The sequence below is a fragment of the Bombina bombina genome, chromosome 1 (assembly GCF_027579735.1).
Source record: "Bombina bombina isolate aBomBom1 chromosome 1, aBomBom1.pri, whole genome shotgun sequence".
Taxonomy (NCBI): Eukaryota; Metazoa; Chordata; class Amphibia; order Anura; family Bombinatoridae; genus Bombina; species Bombina bombina.
Window position 1 is genome coordinate 624,747,050 of NC_069499.1, and position 14,016 is coordinate 624,761,065.

General features: G+C 40.9%; 1 protein-coding gene across 2 annotated transcripts in view; it reads right to left on the reverse strand.

The window, feature by feature from the left end:
- OPHN1 (oligophrenin 1) overlaps window positions 1-14,016 on the reverse strand; it is a 268,509-nt gene that overhangs the window by 154,284 nt on the left and 100,209 nt on the right. For both annotated transcript variants that reach the window (XM_053699027.1, XM_053699026.1), the window contains exon 4: window positions 7,272-7,333. In XM_053699027.1, coding sequence (XP_053555002.1) covers window positions 7,272-7,333 — 62 coding nt within the window. The remainder of the gene's footprint in view (window positions 1-7,271; window positions 7,334-14,016) is intronic.

Consider the following 14,016-nt stretch of genomic DNA (forward strand, 5'->3'; position numbering starts at 1 on the left):
TATTCTCCTTCCCAACAGGAAGCTGCAAGAGGATCACCCACAGCAGAGCTGTCTATATAGCTCCTCCTCTAACTGCCACTACCAGTCATTCGACCGAAGACAAGCAAGAGAAAGGAGAAACCATAGGGTGCAGTGGTGACTGTAGTTTAAAAATAAAACACACCTGCCTTAAAATGACAGGGCGGGCCGTGGACTGGATACACCACAAGAGAAATATATTTATCAGGTAAGCATAAATTTTGTTTTCTCTTGTAAAGTATATCCAGTCCACGGATCATCCATTACTTGTGGGATACCAATACAAAAGCTATAGGACACGGATGAAGGGAGGGACAAGGCAGGTGCTTAAACGGAAGGCACCACTGCCTGCAAAACCTTTCTCCCAAAAATAGCCTCCGAAGAAGCAAAAGTATCAAATTTATAGAATTTTGAAAAAGTATGAAGCGAAGACCAAGTCGCCGCCTTACAAATCTGTTCAACAGAAGCCTCATTCTTAAAAGCCCATGTGGAAGCTACCGCTCTAGTAGAATGAGCTGTAATCCTTTCAGGAGGCTGGTGGCCAGCAGTCTCATAAGCTAAGCGTATTATACTCCTTAGCCAAAAAGAAAGAGAAGTTGCCGAAGCCTTTTGGCCTCTGCTCTGTCAAGAGTAGACAACAAACAATGCAGATGTTTGACGAAAATCTTTAGTAGCTTGTAAATAAAACTTTAAAGCACGAACCACGTCAAGATTGTGTAAAAGACGTTCCTTCTTTGAAGAAGGATTAGGACACAGTAACGGTACAACAATCTCCTGATTGATATTTTTATTAGATACCACCTTAGGTAGAAAACCAGGTTTGGTACGTAACACTACCTTATCGGAATGAACAATGAGATAAGGAGAATCACATTGTAAAGCAGATAACTCCGAAACTCTTTGAGCCGAGGAGATAGCTACTAAAATCAAAACTTTCCAAGATAAGAGCTTAATATCTATGGAATGCAAAGGTTCAAACGGAACCCCTTGAAGAACCTTAAGAACTAAATTTAAACTCCAAGGCGGAGCAACAGGTTTAAACACAGGCTTAATTCTGACTAAAGCCTGACAAAACGCCTGCACGTCTGGAACCTCAGCCAGACGTTTGTGCAAAAGAATAGACAGAGCAGAAATCTGTCCCTTTAAGGAACTTGCTGACAAACCCTTCTCCAATCCATCTTGGAGAAAAGATAATATCCTAGGAATCCTGACCTTACTCCATGAGTAACCCTTGGATTCACACCAATGAAGATATTTACACCATATCTTATGATAGATTTTCCTGGTGACAGGCTTTCGCGCCTGTATTAAGGTATCAATGACCGACTCCAAGCAGTCAGCCGCAGAGAAATTAGATTTGGATGGTTGAAAGGACCTTGAAGTAGCAGGGGCAGAGTCCATGGTGGAAAGGATGACATGTCCACCAGATCTGCATACCAAGTCCTGCGTGGCCACGCAGGTGCTATCAAAATCCCTGATGTTCTCTCCTGCTTGACCTTGGCAATCAGACGAGGGAGCATAGGAAACGGTGGAAACACATAAGCCAGGTTGAAGGACCAAGGCGCTGCTAGAGCATCTATCAGCGCTGCCTTGGGATCCCTGGACCTGGATCCGTAACAAGGAAGCTTGGCGTTCTGGCGAGACGCCATGAGATCCAGTTCTGGTTTGCCCCAACGTTGAATCAACTGTGCAAACACCTCGGATGGAGCTCCCACTCCCCTGGATGAAAAGTCTGTCGACTTAGAAAATCCACCTCCCAGTTCTCTACTCCTGGGATATGGATAGCTGATAGGTGGCAAGAGTGAATCTCTGCCCAACAAATTATCTTTGAAACCTCCAACATCGCTAGGGAACTCCTTGTTCCCCCTTGATGGTTGATGTAAGCTACAGTCGTGATGTTGTCCGACTGAAATCTGATGAACCTCACTGCCGCTAGCTGAGGCCAAGTCTGAAGAGCATTGAATATCGCTCTTAGTTCCAGAATGTTTATCGGAAGGAGAGCCTCCTCCTGAGTCCATGACCCCTGAGCCTTCAGAGAGTTCCAGACTGCCCCCCAGCCCAGAAGGCTGGCATCTGTTGTTACTATTGTCCAATCTGGCCTGCGGAAGGTCATACCTTTGGACAGATGGACTCGAGATAGCCACCAGAGAAGAGAATCCCTGGTCTCTTGATCCAGATTTAGTAAAGGGGACAAATCTGTGTAATCTCCATTCCACTGACTGAGCATGCAGAGTTGCAGTGGTCTGAGATGTAGGCGGGCAAACGGAACTATGTCCATTGCCGCTACCATTAAGCCGATTACTTCCATACACTGAGCCACCGAAGGGCGAGAAGTAGAATAAAGAACACGGCAGGAATTTAGATGTTTTGACAACCTGGCCTCTGTCAGGTAAATCCTCATTTCTACAGAATCTATCAGAGTTCCCAGGAAGGAAACTCTTGTGAGAGGGGATAGAGAACTCTTCTTTTCGTTCACTTTCCACCCATGAGACCTCAGGAATGCCAGAACAATGTCCGTATGGGACTTGGCAATTTGGAAATTCGACGCCTGTATCAGAATGTCATCTAAGTAAGGGGCTACTGCTATGCCCCGTGGCCTTAGGACCGCCAGAAGTGACCCCAGAACCTTTGTAAAGATTCTTGGTGCCGTAGCTAACCCAAAGGGAAGAGCCACAAACTGGTAATGCCTGTCTAGGAAGGCGAACCTGAGAAACCGATGATGATCTTTGTGTATCGGAATGTGAAGATAAGCATCCTTTAAGTCCACGGTAGTCATGTATTGACCCTCCTGGATCATAGGTAGGATGGTTCGAATAGTCTCCATCTTAAAAGATGGGACCCTGAGAAATTTGTTTAGGATTTTGAGATCTAAGATTGGTCTGAAGGTTCCCTCTTTCTTGGGAACCACAAATAGATTTGAATAGAATCCTTGCCCCTGTTCCTCCTTTGGAACTGGGTGGATCACTCCCATAACTAGGAGGTCTTGAACACAATGTAAGAATGCCTCTCTCTTTATCTGGTCTGCAGATAATTGTGAAAGGTGAAATCTTCCTTTTGGGGAAGAAGCTTTGAAGTCCAGAAGATATCCCTGGGACACAATTTCCAACGCCCAGGGATCCTGGACGTCTCTTGCCCAAGCCTGGGCGAAGAGAGAAAGTCTGCCCCCTACTAGATCCGTTACCGGATCGGGGGCCAATCTTTCATGCTGTCTTAGAGGCAGCAGCAGGCTTCTTGGCCTGTTTACCTTTGTTCCAAGCCTGGTTAGGTCTCCAGACCGGCTTGGACTGGGCAAAATTTCCCTCTTGTTTTGTATTAGAGGAAGATGATGCCTCGCTCGTCTTAAAGTTTCGAAAGGCACGAAAATTAGTTTGTTTGGTCCTTAATTTGTTAGACCTATCCTGAGGAAGGGCATGACCTTTTCCTCCAGTAATATCAGAAATGATCTCCTTCAGTCCAGGCCCGAAAAGGGTCTGCCCCTTGAAGGGAATATTGAGAAGCTTAGACTTTGACGTAACGTCAGCTGACCAGGATTTAAGCCATAGCGCCCTACGCGCCTGAATAGCAAAACCTGAGTTCTTAGCCGTTAGTTTAGTTAAATGAACAACGGCGTCAGAAACAAATGAATTGGCTAGCTTAAGCGCTTTAAGCTTGTCAAGTATATCATCCAATGGAGTTTCTACCTGTAAGGCCTCTTCCAGAGACTCAAACCAGAAGGCCGCAGCAGCAGTGACTGGGGCAATGCATGAAAGAGGCTGGAGAATAAAACCTTGTTGAATAAACATTTTCTTAAGGTAACCCTCTAACTTTTTATCCATTGGATCTAGGAAAGCACAACTGTCCTCGACGGGGATAGTTGTACTCTTAGCTAGGGTAGAAACTACTCCCTCCACCTTAGGGACCATTTGCCATAAGTCCAGTGTAGCGGCATCTATTGGAAATATTTTCTTAAAAATAGGAGGGGAAGAGAACGGTACACCTGGTCTATCCCATTCCTTAGTAATAATTTCTGAAAACATCAGTGTAAACAGGCACTGCATAGTATTTATCCAATCTACACAATTTCTCTGGCACTATAATGGTGTCACAGTCATCCAGAGTAGCTAAAACCTCCCTGAGCAACACGCGGAGGTGTTCAAGCTTAAATTTAAATGTTGACATATAAGGTTGATGCATCTTCCCTGAGTCAGAAAAATCACCCACAGAAATAAGCTCTTCTGCCTCAGCTTCTGCATATTGTGAGGGGATATCAGACATAGCTACTAAAGCGTCAGAGTGCTCTGTATTTTTTCTAGCCCCAGAGCTGTCTCGCTTTCCTTGTAACCCTGGTAGTTTGGACAATACCGCTGTAAGGGTATGATCCATAACTGCCGCCATGTCTTGTAAAGTAAACGCCATGGGCGCGCTAGATGTACTTGGCGCCTCTTGAGCGGGAGTCCCTTGAGCGAAAGTCAAAGGTTCTGACACGTGGGGCGAGTTAGTCGGCATAACTTCCCCCTTGTCAGTTTCCTCTGGTGATAAATCTTTTAAAGACAGAATATGATCTTTATAACTTAAAGTAAAATCAGTACATTTGGTACACATTCTAAGAGGGGGTTCCACAATGGCTTCTAAACATAATGAACAAGGAGTTTCCTCTATGTCAGACATGTTTAAACAGACTAGCAATGAGACCAGCAAGCTTGGAAAACACTTTGATAAATGTAAACAAGCAAAAAATAAAAACGGTACTGTGCCTTTAAGAGAAACAAATTTTGTCAGAAATTGAAAAACAGTGATAAAAAGCAGTAAATCTTACGAAATTTTTACAGTGTGTATAATAGACTAACAGAGCATTGCACCCACTTGCAAATGGATGATTAACCCCTTAGTTTCAAAACCGGATCAAAAAAACAATATAAACGTTTTTTCAACAGTCACAACAAACTGCCACAGCTCTGCTGTGGCCCTACCTGCCCATATAACGACTTTGAAAGGCACAAAAACCCTTTAGAGAGGTCCTAAGTGTTCAGGGGACTCCTTCAGGGAAACTGGATGTCTCAAGTTGCAAAATCTAATGCGCATTTAGGCCCCTCCCAACCTGTATTCACAGTGAGAGGGCCTAACAAAACTATCCCTAGGCAAAATCTAGCCAGCCATGTGGAAAAAACTGGGCCCCAATAAAGTTTTATCACCAATATGTATAAAAAAACGTTTAAACACTTCCAGCAAACGTTTTATTTTTCAGAAATGTGAGAAAGTAATAAGAATATTACCTTTTATAGCAATCATGATACTAGTCGTTATTAAATCACTGTAATCAGGCTTACCTTAAATAAATCCGGTATTAACAGCATTTTCTAGCATATTCATTTCTCTAGAAAAATTTTAAACTGCACATACCTCATAGCAGGAGACCGTGCACACCATTCCACCAGCTGAAGTTACCTCTCTTTTCAGTTATGTGTGAGAACAGCAATGGATCTAAGTTACAACCTGCTAAGATCATCAGAAACCACAGGCAGACTCTTCTTCTACTTTCTGCCTGAGGCTAAAATAGTACAACTCCGGTACCATTTGAAAATAACAAACTTTTGATTGAAGATAAACTAAATAAAAAAACACCACATCTCTCTAGCTACTTCCTTTCTTGTCGAGAGCTGCAAGAGAATGACTGGTAGTGGCAGTTAGAGGAGGAGCTATATAGACAGCTCTGCTGTGGGTGATCCTCTTGCAGCTTCCTGTTGGGAAGGAGAATATCCCACAAGTAATGGATGATCCATGGAATGGATACAAGAGAAATAAACATTTTAAAAAACTCTGCATGTCATTTTAAAAAGAGCCACACCCTTACCTCCACCACTGACAACACACGTACAACATTAAAGGGACAGTAAAGTCAAAATTAAACTTAAATTGATTGGATAGAGCATGAAATTTAAGCAACTTTACAATTTACTTCTATTATCAATTTTGCATAGTTCTCTTTAGACACGTGCATTCTGAGGTTTCCGATGCCTCCCAATGCAGAAAAAGGTGGCCACTCGCAGAATGCGTCTCTATTCAGAGACACATTTATTCTTGTGAAAGTTTAACACTGTGCAAATCCAGATCTTAGTGTGTTGCCCTTTCCGGAAGAAGAAATCTGACTCTGAAAGCCCAGTGCGCTTAGAGGAATATGGCTGCAGCCTGCACCTCAGTGACGAGGCCCACAGAAGGCCGATACGATTATCTGGGATTGTCATGTTCCTTGTTCAGAGGACAATTGCCTGGTATTTCGGGGCTGGACTGACCTTACTCAGCGGGATCAGACTGATTTACTTCAGGAAAGTTCTCCTTTGTGAAAAGCACAACTGGGCTAAAAGAGGCTGCTCCTAGGTGGTAACTCGCCATAGAACAAGCTGTTGTTCATTCCTGGTAGAATGCTTCTCTCTTTTTATGCATTTGTCAGGGCCGGATTAGACCGCTGGGATACCGGGAAAAATCCCTGTGGGCCGGCAGCCGGAGGGCCGGCAGGGGCAACTGCAATGTTTGGAGAGCATTAGTGAGGGACGTGCGCACTCACAAACTGTGCATGAGCCGTTTCTAACTTATGTTAGGGCAGGTCAGTGCACCGCCAGGCCGGCCCGGTTACCTTAGCCCTGCCCCGCCCACACTGCTGGCTGGGATAGCAACAGTTTGAGGCGGAGATGCAATGGTATCTGATGGGTGGGGTTGAGGGATATGTTAATTTCCTGGGAGGAAGTGAGTCTCAGTCTATGGCTGACTGTGGAATTCTTGACTTGGAGTGAGAACAGTTAGTGTGAGTCTTCTGCCTGGCTGGCAGTTGTACCATACAGGATAGAGGTGCAAAAATGCCTCATTGTACAGTGGTTCCAGTGGAGGACAAACAGAAAGTGAAATGCCCTGGCATTTGTATTATGACCTTGGCAAGGTCTCTGCATATTTCTACCTTATCACCTCTGCTAAGGCCAATAAGGGACAAATATGTGGCAGCGTTAGGCTTGTGAAGTCTGTAGTGTGCACTTCTACTCTCCAACGTAACTAACCCCAACAATTTTCAGGAAAATTAGTGAAATATATTGTGAAAGTATAATACACAATGACACACTTTATATTACAATTTTAGAGCTTTTCATGTCCCTTTAACTTTGCAACAGATACAACCAAAAGCCTAGCCAAATAGATCTTTTTGGGTAATAGACAGTAAGTTTGTTAGGCTGTACTGAATATGCAGCATGTAACACAGCACTAAAAATATACATATCATATCTTACCATCATCATTCTCTCAATTTCTAACTCCTGCAGAAGATCAGCAAACTCCTTGAAGGACTCAGCTTAATAGGAAAATAAAGCAGAAACAATCAATTAGACTGGGAGGTCTTCTACATAAGGATGCTGTTGGTTTTTAACAAAAACTACAGTTTCATTACAATCTAGCTAGTAAGAGGAGTGAGAGTACAGCAAAGTACATGAGACAACATATTTGGTTTGCTGATGTTTCAGTTAATGATGGTGTATGTATACAGTGAAGCTGGAATTAATTATTTTCACAAGTTACACAGACTTGTGCTCTGCTGTACTGACCCTACTTAGATGTAAACATTTCCTGAACCACAAGGGCCTAGGTGACAAGCACTTCCTAGATAGTGAGAACAGAATTTGGTTTGTGCCCTGTTAAATCCTGAAAGTAATTTTCAATTGACATTTTCAGTCATGAGGCGATGTAACCTCCACTCATATAAGCTGTGTGGTCAACAATAAGAAAGTGACATAGGGAGAGAAAGGGCATATAGGGATATTGAGGCACATGACAACTATTAATAAAGAAACCAAAGTTATTAGAAAGACTAAGGCCTAGTTAAAATAGTTGCTGATAATGAGTTATCTGAGCATTAGATTTGATGTGGATAACTATTATCAGTTACCTTTGAAATTAAAGTGATCCAATAAATGATCATTTGCACCATGTTTATGTTTGCTTTACCACTCCCGAAAAAGCTATTAGAAACATTGGGGTTTTTTAATTAATCCCTTTGTACAGTGTCTAGTAAAATGAGTAAAATGAAACAATGTGAATGTCTTTTGTATATATAGTCCTGATGGGCATACTGGGTACGTTTGCTCAATTATTTGTTTTTTAACTTTTTATATTTGAAACATAATTTATCTTAAAGGTTTTTTTTATCGTTTGATAAAACACTTATGATTTGGTGACATTTTCATTTTGAAATTAAGAAGAACAACGCATTAAATATTTTTTCATAAGAATGACGTGGCTGCAACTGGTATCATCTTCTAACAGGATTTTGTAAGTTGTGAAGTTAATAACTTCAAAATATCATCAAACATTTCAAACCTCACTGTACAGAATAAGGTTTATCTTTGCTGCATAATATTTATAATATTGTAAGAAGATGGCTGCACAATCGTCTAAATATTGTAAATCAGGATTATTCACAAAAAATATTCATGGGACTGATTTTTTAACAAAAAACTTGTTTAAAAGATCAAGGTTGCTTACAAACAAGACTATCATGACGACGACATTTCGATTTCCAAGAAATATCAAGCTAAAAAAGGCAAGTACTTTAAATTGCAATCCCAAAAATTCAAGCATGAAATAAAAAGAAAATGCTAAAATTCTATTTCTAGATGTTGCGGTCATGATTTCAGTTATCTCGCATTACCTACATATCTTGTTAGCTGTACAAGATATCAAGTGTATGGCTATTAAAAACACATTCCACATACATATGTAAATGTATGCCCTGCCCAATAAATGGGTTACACAATAGTGATGGACGTGGCTCATTTTACATTTAATACCTGCCTAATTTTTTTGTGAGCTAGTAAAATGTAATACAAAAATTAACTGTGTATTCTGCAAAAGCTGATGTAGGATTTTGTGAAGTGACATTTTTACTGTTTTACACTTCATGAGAGGGAATAAAAAGTGGTATATGCACATCAGAATGGGGTAGCTAGCAATAAAGCAATTATGTACTTAGTGGCAATTCGGACACATTTGCACACACACTGAGCGATATGCAATAGTGAGAGGTATTTGGGATTACTGGCAGGGCTGCCATCAGAGGGCTGAAAGGAGTGACTCCTGTCAGGGGCCCACTGGGCCAGGGGGCCCCATATGAGGCAAGCACAATGAGGACCCGTTGCTCAGTGTGCCTAGAGGGATTTGGCTGCACCTCACTGACGAGGCACACACTAGGCCCGAAATGTATGTCTGGGGTTTTGCCGTTTCTCTCGTTCAGAGAGGGATTGCCTGGTATTTCGGGGCTGGACTGTACTGTTAAGTCAAGATCAGACTGATATGTTATAGGAAAGTTCTTCTCTTTGAAAGGCACATGTTGAGCAAAAAGAGGCTGCTTCTAGGGTGGTAACTAGCCATAGAACAAGCTATTATGCTATTGTTCATTCCCAGGTTGAGCGCTTTTCTCTCTTTATTTATGCATTTTCTGTGGGTGTCTCTCTGAGGGTGTGTGTATGTCTCTGTGCATTTTCTGTGGATGTCTCTGTGAGGGTGTGTGCGTATTTCTTTGTGCATTTTCTGTGGGTGTCTCTATGAGGGTGGGTGTGTATGTATTTGTGTGTGATAGTGTGTGCATATGTCTGTGCGCTTTCTGTGGGTGTCTCTGTGAGGGTGTGTGTATATGTCTTTGTGCATTTTCTGTGGATGTCTCAGTGATGATGTGTGTGTATATATGTATTTGAGTGTTTTCTGTGGGTGTCTCTCTGTGTATGTCTTTGTGTGTTTTCTGTGGCTGTCTCTGTTGGTGTTTCCTTGGGTGTATGTGCAAGTTTGTGTTTGAGTTTGTGTGTGTGTGTGTGTGTGTGTGTGTCCATCGTCTGTTCCTTTTTAGTACATTTTGATCTTTCTACTGATTATTCACATCTTTCTACAGACTTTGAGACTAATGAAACCTTTCAGGAAGTCACCAATCCACCACTTAACCTTTAAATTATTGTTTAGGCAGTTCAGGGCCCTTCCTTTCAGCCACTACATGCTGTTGTCATCATATAGTTGGCATCTTCCTTGACAAAAAGATAATCAGAACTCCATATTCTGTCTTGTAAATCTCCTTTTTTTGACAAAACTGTAGTCTACCTCATTACTTGTCAGGTCCATGTAAACAAGTGCTGAGTGTCTGTGTGGGTGTCTGTGTCTGAGTGTGTTTGTGTGTTTCTTTGCGTGTCTGCTAGAGTGTCTATATGTGAATCCTTATGTGTGAGTGTGTGTTTTAGTGTATCAGTGTGTCTGAGTGTTTCTGTGTTTGTGCGCTACTACAAGTGCATATATGTTTTAGTCACTTGGTCAAAAATTGCACATGTCAAAGGGGGGCTGATCAATGGTTAAGTAAGGGGCCCCACAATTTATAGTGGTGGCCCTGATTACTGGCAGCGGAGAGGTCTCCATGTTCCTATTGCCAGTGAGGAAATTGCTGCATACTTACAAAAGTATCTTATTACTAATGGAGGAGCCAATGTGTACTTGTAAACACTGATGGGGTCTCTCTGTGTTTGCTTCTGGGAAACTTCGACATATGATGCCTTAGCATGGTTCACAGAATTTTTTGGACAGCTTGGCAGCATTCTGCGATCAAAATACCAGTATAATGCTTCTATTTTTTCAGTTTCTGAAGTGACACAATGCTATGCTTCCAAGACCGTCTGAGGTGAAGTGCGAAAGCACATAAGGGCCGATTATTTAATCCTCGCCAGTTGGTTTTTCACACTGACAATCGCGGGTGCTGCCTTGGTGGAACTATCTTAAAAAAGGGGCAGTCTAGGCCAGTGGCGAGATGTCTCCTATTGAAATTAATGGAGATCGCCAGAAAGGGAAGCTTTGCTGTGTAGGGCGAAGTTAGCAGTGAGCACAAATCCTGCAGCCAATATAAATCAAATTACACTGCTTTTTGTGTATAGCATCTTACTAGGGTTGCACCGATACCATTTTTTTATGACCGAGTACAAGTACCGATACTTGTTTTCAAATACTCGCCGATACCAATTACCGATACTTTTTTTTTTATGTCATGTGACAGTTTACCAAGCACAATACAGACTAATTATTTAAGATTCCTTCTTTATAATTATAAAGGGCTGTAATTCAAAAGACATTATGAAATAATAAGTTTTATTTGTCACAAAGTTCACTGAACAGGTTTATAAATAAAAAATATTACATTTAAAGGGGTGATGCAATTGGGTTGTAGGGCTGTTATATAACATCAATCTGACATTTGTATGGAGGTTCGACTCTAAGTTGAACAGTCTTTTACTTTCCACCATACTGCATGGTGCAGAAAGATATTTATGGGCCATTTTAGCCAGAGCAGGAAATCTGTTTATTAACTGCCCAGTACTTCAGGGGTTTGTCTGAACGAGGTACAGTAATCTCTTCTACAATAATACAAATAACAGCAATTTGTATTGGCAGAACAGTACTAAATAATTTTTAGTTTAGTCTCCACTCCAGTTTAAAATGAAATGGGAACATGCAGTTTGAAAAAACACCACAAGATAGCATATGGGTAGGAAGCGGAGGTATCGGTTTAAGTATCGGTGCATTTGCACGAGTACAAGTACTGTTGCAAATACTTGGTATCGGTACCGATATCGATACTAGTATCGGTATCGGTGCAACCCTACATCTTACAATCCTATATTTTTGTATGCATGTGTTTTTCTTTAAGGGTATAAAAGGGACAGTCTACACCTTAGTCATTTTACAGTCTTACCTTAGATTAAGCTGCAAATAGCCTCCTGCACCCTTTTAATATCCAGCAGCAGAAACAGTAAAGTTATTTTAAAATGAATATTGTTTCTGCCCAGTTTGAAATAGCTGCCAAGCTCAGCCCACTGATGACATCACGATCTGGGCTGCATATGGCATCCAATCACAAAAGGCTCACTAGTTGAATTCAACAGACTTTCAATGCTATTCAGCAGAGTGCCTAGATGCAGCCCTAGTGAGCCTTTTGTGATTGGATGCCATATGCAGCCTAGATCGTGATGTCATCAGTGGGCTGAGCTTGGCAGCCATTTCAAACTGGGAAGAAACACTATTCATTTTAAAATAACTTTTTTACAGTTACTGCTGCATGATAGAGAAAGGGATGCTGGATGATATTTGCAGCTTAATCTAAACTAAGACTTTAAGATGACTATGGTGTAGACTGTCCCTTTAAGTATTTTGAGTATTTTGTCACAACCTCGCCATCTTCTCATTTGCGAGAAAAAAACAAACAGTGAGAACTGTAGGGTGGAAATATTTAAAGAATTATGTTGGAATTTGAGAGAAAATTTCTTACACACTCATGGAACGCCCATGTTCAGCCCATTATACGAAAAACCAATAATTACGCTTTGTATTATGTATACATTTCTATGCGTTTTTGCACATCCACGGTACTTAAATTACGATTTACTCAATGCATATTAAACACAATTTATTCCTTTATAATTTACATGCAAAATTTACGTTTTGATAAAATATGATATTTGGTGAACAATTTTGTTACAATTTTTGGTGCACCTTAACAATACATTTTTTTCCTGTGTATTTTTGTGTGAATGGTTAAAAGGATTATGGTTCACATCCCACCTATGGTTATTTGCCTCCATGGGGAATAATTCAGCAGGGATGTGGAGTCACCAAGCACCCCTCCCACTTATTGCCTAATGGCCATATGTCTAGGAATTATTAGAGAAACCATAAAGAAAGTAAAGTGAATTTTGTTGGGGGGGTGGCAAATCAATTCTCTTTATGTAGTTGGTGCGAGAGGCTAATTAGTGCCTTCTATATGATTGGGGGAAAGTCTTAATCACTACTATACATATCCTGGCATAAGAGGTTAATCAGTACCTTATATATGACTGTGGGATGGGGTTAATCACGGTTCTATATAAGGCTAGCATGTTCTGTAATTAACTCACACAGTTATAAATCATTAAAATGCAGCTGACAAGAAGGGGGTAATCACTTCTGACTCAGTGGAAATTAAAGTGTTAAGCACAGGTAGATATGTAGCAGATGGGGTTAGCCACAACTTTCTGTCAGTCTGGGCAAAATATCTTAATGCAAAATGGTAGTGAATTGGTGTCTGGGTTTGCTTTTTAGTACTGAATAAGTGTAATAAAGAGGCCTCTGCTTATTAGCACTGTAACTTCTCTGAATGTTTGCAGGGAAGGGGTATACATCTGATTGCTGGTAAGGATGTGCTTTCTCTGTGCTTATAGTGAACACTCTCTGCTTACTGGCAGTGAACAGGTCTATGTGTGATTGATATCAATGAAGGAGAACTCACTGGCAATGAAAGAGTAATTCCAAGGCAAAGTTTACAGTGTAATTCTCTCAGGCTGGCCAGGAGGGCCCCTCTGTACACCCGACTGGGCCTCATTTTGGGGTGTGAGGAGGTCTGCAGCTGAGTTCTGTATGACTCACTGTTTGGCTCAGGAACAGCAAGAAGGACTCGAAGCATCTGTCATTAACCCTTTTGTTACCGAATCAGCAGTAATATTTATAATATATTTGCAATACTGTCATTACAATTGTTAATGATGTAAAGAAAAGCTCTTTACAAACTATTTTCATAGCATCCAAAACCAATCTCTCTCTCTCTCCCTGTCTCATATATATATATATATATATATATATATATATATATATATATATATATATATATATATATATATATACACACACACACAAACACAGTACTGTGCGAAAGTTAGAGGCAGGGGTGAAAAAATGCTGTAAAGTAAGAATGCTTTTAAAAAAAATAGAAAAGTTTATATAAATAGCTTGTCAATTAACCCCCATTAGGTACTTTCAAGAATGATAAGTTAACTACGGCAAAACTATTTGTCTGCCAATTCAAAGTTAAATTACAGGAAGATAGATATTAACAAGGTGCTAAGGATATTCGTATACTGCTAAAAGGCCCCCATTACACAGTCTGTATTAACGCTCAGTACTTTATTCAAATAGGCAGTGAAG